General features: G+C 39.2%; 1 protein-coding gene across 1 annotated transcript in view; it reads right to left on the bottom strand.

Annotated features, from left to right (window-relative positions):
• Positions 1 to 3,865, bottom strand: part of SAV1 (salvador family WW domain containing protein 1) — a 93,456-nt gene extending 89,591 nt beyond the window's left edge. Inside the window, exon 1 of the mRNA XM_036736967.1 lies at positions 3,401 to 3,865. Coding sequence (XP_036592862.1) covers positions 3,401 to 3,494 — 94 coding nt within the window. The 5' untranslated portion in view covers positions 3,495 to 3,865. The remainder of the gene's footprint in view (positions 1 to 3,400) is intronic.
• Positions 3,866 to 15,026: the final 11,161 nt, after the last annotated feature.

Here is a 15,026-nt window from a genome sequence, read left to right as displayed (position 1 = left end):
TCCATTACCAAACCCAGTTTTCTGTCCACACTGTGGCCTCCAACTACTCAGTTCACTTTCAGGCCATCTCTTCTGCACTAGCTTCCTCTCCCCATTCAATTCTATAATGTCATCTCTTAAGTGTCTTGTACCCTTATCATAAGGCCAGTTGTGCCCTGCCAACCTTCAGTCTTGTATCACTCCACACTCCCAGTGTGTATCATTACACAATTGCTGAACAAAGGAGAAAAATTACACAACTATTTTGAATGAGTCCACTACAAATTTGTTACATAACATGTGTCCTCATTTCTGCTAGGCAATCCCTCTATACTTTCCTAATTAATTCACTATCCCACTCTCAACAGATGCTGTTGCAAGCCTCTTCTCTCCCCCTCCTCATCTTATAATACTCTGATGCCAACTGCTACTATTTCTTCCTTCACCTCTCACATGAAGTGGCCCTTCTCCTAGCTAAGGCAAACCCCCATATCTGCATAAGTGATCCCATTCCATCCTATCTCCTCCAGCAGTATGCCCCCTCTATTGTGCCAATTCTCTCACTTAAATGCAATCTCTCCTTGTCTATTAACTACTTCCCTCTTGCCGGAAAAACATCGTTATGTCTCCTCATCCTCAAAAAACTCTAACTTGATCCTTCCATCTCCATTAATTCTCATTCCATATCTCTTTAGTCTTTTGTGGCCAAACGTCTTGAGAAGGCCATATATAATAGATGCTTCTGCTTCCTTTCCTCTATCTTCTTAACTCTTGACAATTCAGCTTCTTCTGACCTCATTACTCCACCAAAATTGCTTTCATCAAAGTTAACAGTGATGTTCTAACAGTCAAATCCAATGGCCTTGTCCCAATTCTCAGACTTTTGGACCTCTCTGAATTTTCTGACACAGTTGGACATGCTCCTTTCCTCAATACTCTCTTGTAAGTATTTAAGATACTTCTCTCTGCTGGTTGTCCTCCTACCTATATGACTGCTCCTTCTCAGTCTTCTTAGATGGATCTTGAGCCAGGTCAGGCCCCGTAACCTTAGGTATCCCACAAGGCTCTAATCTGGGACCTCTTCTGCCTCTCTATTATTTCACTTAATAATTTCATCAGCTCCTATGAATTCTATTATCATCTTTATGCTAATGATTCTCAAATCTCCTTATCCAACACTAACCTGAGTTCATCTTCCATCTCCAAATGCCTACTACACATATCCCAGGGACATCTTAAACTCAACAGGTCCAAAATTGAACTCAGTCTCTCCCCTTCCTCCGCGAGCCCCCTTCCTAACTTCCCTATTACTGCAGAGGGCACCACCATCCTCCCAAGTCCCCCAAGCTCCAGGTAGGTATCATCCTCACTATAACTCACCACCTATCTGTTGCCAAGACCTACAAGTTTCACCTTGACAAGTTGGTCTGCCTGTCACAAGTCTCCCTACTATAGACCATCTGGAATGAAAATCAGCTGCCAAACTGATTTTTCTAAAGCGTGGGTCCAATCACATCGCCCCTATACTCAAACTCCAGTGGCTCGCTAACACTTACAGGAACAAATATAAAATCCTCTAGTGTTCAAAGCCCTTTATAATCTACCTCCCCATCCCTACACCCTCAACTTTTTTTCATCCAGTGACACCGGCCTCTTTGCTGTCTGTGACCAAGACACTCTTTCCATTCTCAGCATTTCACTGGCTATACATGATGCATGGAATGCACTTCCTCTTCATCTTCATCTTCACCACTTCTATGGCTTCCTCAAGTCCCAACTAAAATTTCACCTTATGCAAAAAGCCTTTTCCAATCCCAATTAAATAAACTTAATGTTTATATATAAAGAACTTAGCACAGTGCTTGGCCCTTAGTAGATGCTATATAAATTTTTATTCCCTTTCCCTTGCCTTCCCTTCCCCTGCATATAGCTTGCTTGTACATAATTGTTTGCATGTTGTCTCCCCCATGAGCTCCTTTCAGGACAGAAATTGTCATTCCCCAGTGCTTAGCACAATGCCTGGCACACTGAAGGCACTTTATAGGGGCTGCTGGATGAAGTGAATATAGCAGCAGTCAGGAAAACCCGAGATCAAATCTGGCATCAGACATTTAATAATTGTGTGATCCTGGGCAAGTCACTTAAACCTGTTTGCCTGAATTTCCTCATCTATAAAATTAACTGGAAAAGGAAATGACAAACCACTTCACTACCTTTGCCAAGAAAACCCCAAATAAGCTCGCAAGAGTCTGCTACAACTGAATAACAACAAAAACAGGCACTTAATAAATATTTATTGAATGTCTCACTTTCATAGTTTTTTTCCCCAGCACCTAATAAAGTACCTGCCACATAGTATGTGAGCCCTCAATAAATGCTTTTCCATTTTTTTACTTACACATTCTATGATCCAGCCAAACTGGCCTATTTGCTATCGTTCTCTTGTCTCTGTGCTTTTGCACTGACTGTCCTCGCATGCTTTGAATTCCCTCTCTCTTCTATGCCTTAGAATCCCTAACTTCCTTCAAAAGTCAGCTCAAGTGCCACCTCTTTTATCATGCCTTTCCATACACTGATGCCTTTCCTAAAAAATTTTTCTTATCTATGTTTATGTATATTTTTCCCTATAGAACTTAAATTCCTTGAAAGCATGTGCCACTTCATTTTTCTCTAGCACATAATTGGCCTTTAATAAATGCTTGCTGTTTAACTAGATGTCTAAAAGCTGAAACCGGTTTCCAAACACTTAAAATTTAAACTTTTAGATGGCTAACTCCCTGAAGAATCATAATTTACATTATTATAATGTAATTACATTGTCTTTTATTCTAAGTGAAAACAATGCCAGACATGGATACAGGGTGACATGTAACGTGATATTCTGTCCCAGGGCAAAGATTTTAATTATCTCTTCTTACACGCAGTAAGTTTTTGGTTAATTTTTCTAAAGAGAATACTAGCAAAAGAAACCCAAAAAATAAACATGATTAAAAACAGTGGCTCTTAGAAGTAAAGTAGTCAAGGAGGCACAGGGAAGCGACCAAGTAACTCTCAGTTATATGACGGGGCTTTTCGTTTCTAGCCAAAAGTACGGTAAGGGTGATGATAGAGACCAGCTCTTGCATCTGGTCATTCCCTTCCCGCCTGCGCTGGCAGCCCTAAGTCGCAGGCTGCAAAGTCGCCCAAATCCAACTCAGTCTTCGTTCGCATACAGCTCTAAGCGTTCGTTCTCAACCCTCCCCTGCAGCGCCAGCTCCCAAGTTCTGCCCCCGCAGGGCGAGCAGAATAAAATCCCAGGCTTTAGGCCCAGAAGGGACCGCAGAGACAATCGAACGCGGCCCTCCCTTCACGGAGGGGGGCGCAGACCTTCCCCGCGCCACCACCGCACCCCTTCCCCCTCTCCAGCTCGCCAGGGACTCACTCCGCAGCAGCGGCGATGTCTCCTTCTTTACGTATTTCCCCTGCACTTCGGCCGCTTTGGACACTTCGCTCTTAGTTTTCTTTCGCGACAACATCTCGTCGGAACAGTCTGAGGCCGCCGGAAGCCTCCCAGGAGCCGATCGAACTTTCCTAGAGCGCTGAGCCGCTGCCTCCGCCGCGCCGGGGTTCAGCGCCGCAGCGGACAGCCCTTAAAGCTTCTCGCGAGCTGCAGTCGCCTGCCGCTCTAACGCCCCGGCCCCTCCGTAAAGATTGTTGCATTTTACGGGGGTGCTAAGCGTGTCGGCCACTCTGCACACTCTTGTTCGAATCTTTACGGAAGCTCGCCTGCTCCTCGGGGCTGCCCAGGGAACTACCACCAAACGAGGCCTGAGCCATGATCTACTGTGGCTCAGCCCGTGCCCTGGAACCGAAATCGCGGCAGTCTCCAGAGCCTGTAATCTTTCCCGGAGGCTGCAGGGGATTCTGGGGGATTTTACGCAGCTTGTGCCCTCTTCCGCTTGTTCTCTAGTACCTCTAGCTAAAGAATAGCACAGAGAAAGCTTTTATAGGTTTGGATGATCAGGGTCAGCTGTTCTTACTGAGTCGGGAGGAAGGCAGGAAAGAAGGGTACTTGAATATAGGAAGAAGGGAAAAGTCTCCATTAGATTACATTCTCAAGATCTCTAAGTTCGACCCCCAGGGAAAAAAAAAATTCACCCCCTGCCCAACAAAGGCTAAAAAGAGGGGAGGAGAAGAGAGAATCAGTTTAAAATCTATACCCGGGATATGTATAGATATGCGAAAGTAAAAATAATTCCCTTCCTGGCGTACAAATGAAATAGAAAATAGAAAAAGAAAACGTTTATTCTTAAAGAAAATATGGAAGAACAAAATCATATATCGCAGGATTATAATTAACAAAATAGTGAATAAAAACTTGAAAACTGCCACACATATAAAATAGGCAAGTCCCTGCTTTCAAGGAGCTCACAGTCTAAAGGGGGACAAAAAAACTATGTATAAACAACATGTTAATAGCATTAAGAGAAATGGGAAGAGCTCCTTGCATAAAGTGGAATTTTAGCTGAGACTTGTCCAACTCTTGGTGATCCCATTTGGAGTTTTCTTGGCAAAGATACTGGAGTGGTTTGCCATTTCCTTCTCCAGCGCATTTTACAGATAACGAAACTGAGGCAAGCAAGGTTAAAGTGTGTCTGAGGCTGGATTATGAACTCTGGTCCTCTCTGATTTCAGGCCGAGCACCCTATCTACTGTACCATCTATCTGCCTAATGAGAAGATAGCCAGTAAAAATGCATGGTCAAGCTATCTAGTTTCTTGCTTGAGGAACAGCTAGAAGGGCAGTGTCACTGGATCAGAGTATTTAGGGGCTGGGATAAGCAAGGAATAAATAAACCGGAAAAATAGGAGCTTAAGTTATGAAGAGCTTTGAAAGCCAACATATATATATATATATATATATGTATATACACACACACACACACACACACATGAAGAGCTTTGAAAGCCTATATATATATATATATATATATATATATATACACACACACACACACATATATTTCTGATCCTGGTAGAGGGCAAGAAGGAAGAAACCACTGAAGTTTATTGAGTAGACAATGACATGATAGAAGATCAATATAACATCTGAGTGGAGAATAAACTAGTAGGGAGAGACTTATGGCATGGAAACCAACCAGAACATTATCGAAACAGTCCAGTATTGAAGTGACTACACCAGGGTGGTGACAGCCTCAGAGAAGAGAAGGGGACATATATGATATGTTGCAAGGGTAGAATTGATAGGTCTCAGCAACTGATTGCTTATAAGGGTTGAAAAAGAGTAAGCAGTCAAGAATAACAACTAAATTGTGAGCCTGGGTGACTAGGAGGATGGTGGTACACTGCAGTCTGACCAGTGAAATTTTTTTTTACAAAGCTTTGTTGAAAATATACTGTCTTCTTAAAATCAATATGCACAGTAAATTTAAGTGGTATAGTTGTCATATAAAAATGTAATAGTTGTATGGACATGACTCATCGGTGGTATGGATAGATTTCTCTAAAATCTGGCCTACCTCTCTCCAAGGGAGACTGAGTTCTACCTCAAGAGCAGAGAAGGGCCATGAATGGATTCTTGCTTCTTCCCTTGCCTGGTTCCAGGTTATAAGCACATCTATCTGCCTTCTCAAATATCAGTAATCTAGGTGTACAAGTGTAGTTCAGAAGGAAAGCCAGGTCCCTGATCAGTCTTAAAGGTGAGAATAACCCTCATTTGAAACAGCATAGCACTGTCAAAGAAAAAAAATTAATACCATAACCTGTATTTTAGACACAAGTCTGCCAGAAACAATTTCACATAATTTATATATAAGCATTTCCAGGTTAGAGAGAGAAATGTTCAAATTGGACTCATTCCCTATGCCTCGGGACTTTATGCCCCAAGATGATTTTCTGTAATATTTATAAGAATCTATAAGAACAATCATAATCTGTTAAAGTAATTTTAGTATGACATTCCAGAACAATGGCCACGAACATCAGTCACTCAATCTTCAACTAGAACCACTCAATTCCTTCTGGACCAGTGTCCTCAAAATCAGAAAGGATCTCCTTTCTGAAATAATAATCCTTTCTAAATAACAAAAGATACTTCTCTCTTAATGGAAAAGAGATTATTTCTCTTTCCATTGAGTCACTCACTACTCTGGTAATGATCTTAAGATAAGAGGTACCCATTGTTCAAAATTTGTTTTCCACTTTTAATCCAGTTTCCTGAAGAAAGGCCTTTTTAATATTGACCTAACCCACCTTCCTACAGGTACAAGTCTGGAGAGGGGTTTTTGAGACTAGAAAAATATGTGTTTCTTAATATTTCTAGAGAAAATCAAAAGAAGGTTTTTAAATATGTTTTTATAAGTCTTTTCCACCAAACACTGGTTAAACAAAATACCATCACAAATGGAGACTAGCAAGTAAAACCATTTCAAACAACCAAAAAAATCAAAGAAGTTATACAGATTGGAATATATCAAAGAATGAACTATTTAGTAATGAAATGGCTCAAAACATATCAATTAACTGTTGTCCCGTTTTCCTTTTGCTTTCAATCCCAATAATTTCTAAGGAAATTAATTCAGACTATTTACTGGAAGGACAAATGCTGAAGCTGAAGCTTAAATACTTTGGACATATATGGAAAAGATTGAAAGCAAAAGGAGTAAGAGGAGACTGCAAAGGAGGAGATGGATAGATAGTGTCATGGAAATGATTGAATATGAACTTGGACAGACTTTGAGAGATAGAGGAGAATGGAAAGGCCTGTAGTGCTGTGACTGAACAACAACAACAGGAGGGAGGCATACCTGAAATCAAGACACATTGGTGAGTCAGTTTCCCCTATGTGTCTACAGTTCCTCTATGCATCTTGCCCAAGGATTGTCTGGAACCACAAGTATTTTCCCAAAAATGGCTCTGGCCCCAGCTCTATCTCTTGTACAGGTCCTCAGCATCAAGCATTCCCTCCACCAACCTGAGTCAAATCCCCTTACATATTCAGCAGCATGCAAAATGTCCCAGGCCTTTTAGAAGAACAGATACACAAAAATTCAAGATATCATCTATTGGAATCCCTGATATCCTTCAAGACTCAGCTGAAAAAACCTCAAGAGCCTGCAGAAAGTTGTTGCTTCCCATCAAAGGTTACGTCATGTCTGCTTTGTATGTAGCTTGTATATATCTAGCTTCCCACCCACTCCCATCCCATTAAGATCTCCATTTCTCTCCAACTTTTCTGCAACAACCTTTCCCTTCCCCCCTTTTGAACTACACATTGATTTCTCCTCTATCTCCTTTATCACTTAGCCTAGGGAGTTGAATCTCAAGAGGCTATTCTATTCTAACCCTCTAGAGAATGAGAACAGATATAGGGCAGAGATTGGAGAACTCTCACAAGTGGAAAGAAAGTTCCAGGCTTATCCAATTACTGCTTCTGGGAAGTAGATGCTAACTCCCTCCTAAAGGAGCAGGCCATTGGGGTTTCTTTCCACCAAGGAGCCAAGATGGTTGCAGGAAAAGTTCAAGCGGAAAACTGAAGTCCTTGGATGCTCCTGAGGACATAGAAGTAAGCGATGCTCTCTGCAAGGAATCCTCTGTGCTCCCTGCTATGAAGCCTGAGGGACCTCTCTGAGAACCTAGTTTTACTGAGTCAACTAAATTTATTAGAACCCCAGACAGGGAATGCTCTTTGTTCCTTTTTAGGTGGCTAAGATGGGGAGCTATTTGCAATAGGCCTCATAAAGATGACAAAGGACGGGGTGAAGTTCCTAAAGAAAATGTGTTTGATTGGATTTATACAGTCTCCCTTCCCCTCCCCCTGTCAGACCCTATGTCTATGGATGTGGTTCCTAAAAGATATGTGAATAGTAAGAATGCAATTGATGACCAGTTCGTAGGGGTGCTAACAAAACTGGAGAGAGAAATTCAGCAGCAAGGCTAATACCATTCAGTCCCTCTAAAAGATGGGTAGAATGTCAGCTTTATGGAGAATGGAAGAATTTATGACCAAACAAGAGATAGAGAACATTATGAAACACAAAATGGATAATTTTGATTATGTTAAATTGAAAAGTTTTTTCACAAACAAAGCCAATGCAACCAAGATTAGAAGGGAAGCAGAAAGTTGGGAAACAATTTTTAAAACCAGTGTCTCTGATAAAGGCCTCATTTCTAAAATATGTAGAGAACTGAGTCAAATTTATAAGAATAAAGGTCATTTCCCAATTGATAAATAGTCAAAGGATATGAACAGGCATTTTCAGATGAAAAAATTAAAGCTATTCATAGTCATGTGAAAAAATGCTCTAAATCACTATTGATTAGAGAAATGCAAGTCAAAATGACTCTGAGCTACCACATCACACCTATCAGATTGGCTAACATGACAAAACAGGAAAATGATAAATGTTGAAGAATATGTGAGAAATTGGAACACTAATGCATTGTTGGTGGAGTTGTGAATGGATCCAACCATTCTGGAGAGCCATTTGGAACTATGCTCAAAAGGCTATAAAAATGTGCATACCTTTTGTGTCAATAATACAACTTCTAGATCTGTATCTCAAAGAGATCATACAACTGGGAAAAGGACCTACATGTACAAAAATATTTACCGCAGCTCTTTTGGTGCTGGCCAAGAATTGGAAATTAAGGGGATGCCCATCAATTGAGGAATGGCTGAACAAGTTGTTGTATATGAATGTAATGAAATACTATTGTTCCATAAGAAATGATGAGCAGACAGACTTTGGAAAAACCTGGAAAGACTTACATGAACTGATGCTGAGTGAAGTAAGCAGAGCTAGGAGAACAGCGTACACAGTAACAGCAACATTGTTCAGTGACTGACTTTGATAGACTTAGCTCTTCTCAGCAACGCAAGGATCTAAGACAACTTCAAGACTCATGGTGGAAAATGCTATCCACATCCAGAGAAAGAATTATGGAGTCTGAATGCAGATCAAAGCATACTATTTGCTTTCTTTTTTTGTTTGTATGTTTCTTCTTTCTTGTGATTCCTCCCAGTGGTTCTAATTCTTCTTTACAACATGACCATGGAAAGATTAAAAATTGGAAACTAAATTACCTAACTCTAAAAAATGAGTGGGTCAAAAAACAAATCATTGAAAAAATGATAATAATGAGACAACATACCAAAATTTATGGGATGCAGCCAAAACAGTATTAAGAGAAAATTTATATCTCTAAATGCTTAAATCAATAAAACATAGACACATCAAATCAATAAATTGGGCACTCAAATAAAAAAGCTAGCAAAAGATCAAATTAAAAATTCTCAATTAAACACCAAATAGGAAATCCTGAAATTCAAAGGAGAAATTAATAAAATTGAAAGTAAGAAAACCATTGAACTAATAAATAAAACTAGGAGCTATTTTATGGGAGAAAAACAATAAAACAGATAAGTCATTGGTTAATTTGATTTTTTTAAAATGAAGAAAACCAAATTACCACTGTCAAAAATGATAAGGATAAATTTACATCAATGAAGAGGAAAATAAAGCAATTATTAGATGCTATTTTGCCAAAGTATATGCCAATAAATTTGAAAATCTCAAGGAAATGGATGAAGATTTACAAAAATATAAATTTCCCAGATTAACAGAAGAGGAAATAAAATACTTGAATAGCCTCACCTTAGAAAAAGAAATCAAACAAGCCATCAATGAACTCCCTAGGAAAAAATCCTCAAGGTGGGGGTGGAGACAAGATAGTGACTGAAAAACAGGGACTCACTTAAGCTCTCCCCCAAATCCCTCCCAACACCTGTAAAAAATGGCTCTGAACAAATTCTAGAGTTACAGAACCCACAAAATAACAGAGGGAAGCAGGTCCCCAGTCCAGGACAGCCTGGATGGTCTCTGGGAGGAGTCTATCACACCGTGCTGGGAGAGGGAGCACAGCTCAGCCTGGGCCAGCCAGGATAAACCAGGCCAAAATAGATCAGGTGGAACAGGGCTCAGGGCCATGAATCACTGAGCTGTGGCAGTTACCAGAATTCTCAACCCACAGACACCAAAGACAACAGAGCAGGTCAGTGAGAAAACTGCTGGATCTGGGTGAGAGAAGTTCCTGGTCAGGCCTTAGCCCCGGGGTGGCAGGCAGCAGCAGCAGGAAGCTCCTGCAGCTGCTTCCAGAGCTCCTAGCCCACACAGTGGGAGGAATCAAAGGTTGGATCACAGCGGGAGTGCAGGGAGCACTTTGCTGGCACAGAGGCAGGGTTCTCTTTCTTTGCCCTGCTTGGATCTGGGTCACAGTCCTGATTAGTGGTTCTTGGGGGTAGGAGAAGCACTGGTGTGGAAGAGCTTGTGGTGACTGTGGAGTAGAAGCAGCTCTAGAAACAGCAGTACAAGGGTCCTGATGGTTGGGACAAAGCTCTCTCCACTCTAAAAGAAGTCATACCCTGACAAAAATCGCAAGGGTCAAGTAGTTGGCTGGGACCATAAGCAGGCAGCAAAAAAGGATGCAGACTCAGACTATAGAATCTTTTTTGGTGATAAACAAGATCAAAATATATAGCCAGAGAAATCAAGAAAGTCAAAGAGCCTATATCAAAAGCCTCCAAGAAAAACATGAACTGGTCTCAGGCCATGGAAGAGCTCAAAAAGGATTTGGAAAATCAAATAAGAGAAGTAGAAGAAAAATTGGGAAGGGAAATGAAGTGATACAAGAAAATCATGAAGAACAAGTCAATGACTTGCTAAAGGAGACCCCCCAAAAATACTGAAGAAAATAACAACTTAAAAAATAGACTAACCCAAATGGCAAAAGAGCTGCAAAAAGCCAATGAGGAGAAGAATGCCTTGAAAGGCAGAATTAGCCAAATGGAAAAGGAGGTCCAAAAGACCACTGAAGAAAATACCACCTTAAAAATTAGAATGGAGCAAATGGAAGCTAGTGACTTTATGAGAATTCAAGAAACTATAAACAGAACCAAAAGAATGAAAAAGTGGAAGACAATGTGAAATATCTCATTGGAAAAACCACTGACCTGGAAAATAGATCCAGGAGAGATAATTTAAAAATTAATGGACTACCTGAAAGCCATCATCAAAAAAAGAGCCTAAACATCATCTTTCAAGAAATTATCAAGGAAAACTGCCCTGATATTCTAAAACCAGAGGGTAAAATAGAAATTGAAAGAATCCACCAATCACCTCTTGAAAAAGATCCCAAAAAGAAAACTCCCAGGAATATTGTAGCCAAATTCTAGAGTTCCCAGGTCAAGGAGAAAATACTTGCAAGCAGCCAGAAAGAATTTGAGTATTGTAGAAACACAATCAGGATAACACAAGATCTAGCAGCTTCTACATTAAGGGATTGAAGGGCTTGGAATATGATATTCCAGAGGTCAAAGGAGCTAGGATTAAAACCAAGAATCACCTACCCAGCAAAACTTAGTATAATGCTCCAATGCAAAATATGGATTTTCAATAAAATAGAGGACTTTCAAGCTTTCTCAGTGAAAAGACTAGAGCTGAATAGAAAATTTGACTTTCAAAAACAAGAATAAAGAAAAGCAAGAAAAGGGAAACAGGAAAGAGAAACGATAAGGAACTTACTAAAGTTGAATTACATTTCCTACATGAAAGGATGATATTTGTAACTCATGAGACCTTACTTAATGTTAGGGTAGATGTTGGTTCAACAATCCAGCTAGCTAGCAGCTGCTGTGGGGATGAAAAACCAACAACAACCAGCTCACAGAATGCTGCAAGCCCAGGTTCTTTTGATTTGCTTTACTAAGGAAAGCAAAGTTAAGGGGTAACAATCTTACTTTAATCCAGCATACAAATACCATTCACTTAGTTCAAGGGAAAAAGCCAGCACCCTGAAGTTCAGAGCAAATACAAACAAACTACAAACATTGATAGACCAACCAAATACAATTCATAGTTAATAACATCTGAGTTCAACCAGGGAGCTCATAACAACAGCAGGCCCAGAGTAACATGCACCACTACTGCTGTGGGTCAGAGCTCTGGAAAAAGAGAAAGCCAGCCTCTGGTTTTATATCTTTTTCAGGGTCAAGGGTGAGTCCACACATGCGACTCACCCACATGACCTAAAATTGTCACAAAAATGCTACTTAAACCCATGTGGTCTAAAAGCCTCTGATGTCACAAACATGTCACTCAAACCCATGTAAACTAGGCTTTCCCTTGAGTCAAGGACTCCTAATCCACTCGAGGAAATAAAGGCCAAACTTTTCAAGGGCACTTTGTTGAATTAAGTGCTAACAGCCCATTTGTTTGCCAATACAGATATATATATATATATATGTATATAGACAGAGGGCACAGGGTGAGTTGAATATGAAGGGATAATATCTAAAAATATAAAATAAAATTGAAGGGTGAGAGAGGAATATATTAGGAGAATGGAGAAAGGGGGAGATAGAACGGGGTAAATTACCTCCCATAAAAGTGGCAAGAAAAGCAGTTCTAATGGAAGGAAAGAGGGGGCCAGCGAAAGGGAATGAGTGAATCTTGCTCTCATCAGATTTGACTTAAGGAGGGAATAACATACACACTCAATTGGGTGTCTTACCCTACAGGAAAGCAGGGGAGAAGGGGATAAGAGAGGGAGGATGATGGAAGGGAGGGCATATTGGGAGAAGAGGCAATCAAAAGCAAACACTTTTAAAAAGGGACAGGGTCAAGGGAGAAAATTCAATAAAGGGGGACAAGATAGGATGAAGGGAAATATAGTTGGTCTTTCACGACATGAGTACTGTGGAAGTGTTTTGCATAATGATACATGTGTGGCCTATGTTGAATTGCTTGCCTTCTCAGGGAGGATGGTTGGGGAGGGAAGAAGGGAGAGAATTTGGAACTCAAAGTTCTAAAAACAAATGCTTAACAAAGTTGTTTTTACATGCTACTGGGAAATAAGATATACAGGCAATGGGGTATAGAAATCTATCTTGCTCTACAAGAAGGTAAGGGGAAAGGGGATAAGAGTAGAGAATGGATTGATAGAAGAGAGGGCAGACTGGGGAAAGGGGCAGTCAGAATTTATGCCATCTTGGAGTGAGGAGGATAGAAATGGGGAGAAAATTTGTAACTCAAAATCTTGTGGAAGTCAATGTTGAAAACTAAAGATATTAAATAAAAAAATTCTCAGGACCAGTTGGATTCACAAGTGTATTCTATGAAATATTTTAAGAACAATTAATTCTAATACAATATAAACAATTTGGAAAAATAGGCAGAGTCCTAAAAGATTCCTTTTGCAACATAAATATGGTGATCCTGGAAGAGCCAAAACAGAGAAAGAAAACTATAGACCAATTTCCCTAATGAACATTGATGCAAAAATTTTAAATAAAATACTAAGAATATATCAGAAGGATGTTTCACTATGAGCCAGTGGGATTTATACCAGGAATGAAAAGCTGGTTCATTATTAGAAAAATTAACAGCATAATTGACCATATCAATAACAAAACCAACAAAAATATATGACTATCTCAGTAGATGCAGAAAAAGCTTTTGACAAAATACAACACTCACTCCTATTAAAAACACTAGGGACGAAGCAGCTAAGTGGCACAGTAGATAGAGCACCAACTCTGGAGTCAGGATTATCTGAGTTCAAATCTGGTCTGCGCAAGTCATTTAATCTTGATTGCCTGTGAAAAACAAAACAAAACAAAACAAAAAACTACGGAGCACAGGAAGAAATGGAGCTTTCCATAAAATGATAAATAGTATCTATCATCAAGCATTGCCTCTATTAAGGACAAGCTAGAAGCCTTCCCAGTAAGATCAGGTGATAATGGGCAAAGATACCCATTATCACCACTCTTATTCAATATTTTACTAGAAATGTTAGCTATGGCAATAAGAGAAGAAAAAGAAATTGAAGGAGTTAGACTAGGCAATGAGGAAACAAAACTATCACTCTCCAGATGACATAATGGTATTCTAGAAAATCCTACAGAATCAACTAAAAAATTAATTGAAAAAGTTAACTACTTCAGCAAAGTTGCAGGATGTAAAATAAACCCACATAAATCATCAGTAGTTTTTAATTATTATTATTATATTACCAATATTTACCAATATTATTATGACTTTACCAATAATATTTACCAATACTATTATATTACCAGCAAGAGATAGAGAAATTCCATTTAAAAGACAATCACACAAATAAAGTCAGATCCAAACAACTGGAAAAATGTCAATTGGTAATGGGCAGACTGAGCCAATATAATAAAAATGACAATTCTACATAAATTAATTTACTTATTCCATGCCATACCAATCAAACTATAAAAATGTATTTTGTAGAGCTAGAAAAAATAATAACAAAAGTCATCTGGAAGAGCAAATAGTCAAGAATAAGAAAGGAATTAATGGGGAGGGGGAAAATGTAAAGGAAGGTAGCCTAGCCACTCCAGATTACAAACTGTATTACAAAATGTTAATCATCAAAACAAAAGAGTGGTGGATCAGTGGAATAGATTAGATACACAATACACAGTAGTAAATGACCATAGTGATCTAGTATTTGATAAACTCAAAGATGCAAGCCTTTGGGACAAGAACTCACTATTTGACAAAAATTGCTAGACAATTGGAAAACAGATGGCAGAAACTAGGTATAGAACAATACATTATACCAAGATAAGGTCGAAATAAGTACATGATTTAGACATAAACAGTAATAACTTAAGGAAATTAGAAGAGCATGGAATAGTTTACCTGTCAGGGTTATGGATAAGGGAAGAATTTAGGACCAAATAAAAAATAGAGAGCATTATGAGATATAAAATTGGTAATTTGAATTATATTAAATTAAAAAGGTTTTGCACAAACAAAATTAACATAAACAAGATTAGAAGAAAAGCGAAAGCTGGGAAAACATTTTTACATCAAGTATCTCTGATAAAGGCTTAATTTCTCAAATATATAGAGAATGAGTCAAATTAATAAGAATGCATGTCATTCCCCAATAGATAAATGGTTAAAGGATATGAACAGGCAGTTTTCAGAAGAAAAAATCAAAGCTATCTATAAT

The sequence above is a fragment of the Trichosurus vulpecula genome, chromosome 8, assembly GCF_011100635.1.
Source record: "Trichosurus vulpecula isolate mTriVul1 chromosome 8, mTriVul1.pri, whole genome shotgun sequence".
Classification (NCBI taxonomy): Eukaryota; Metazoa; Chordata; class Mammalia; order Diprotodontia; family Phalangeridae; genus Trichosurus; species Trichosurus vulpecula.
This window is presented reverse-complemented; position numbering and strand designations above follow the sequence as displayed.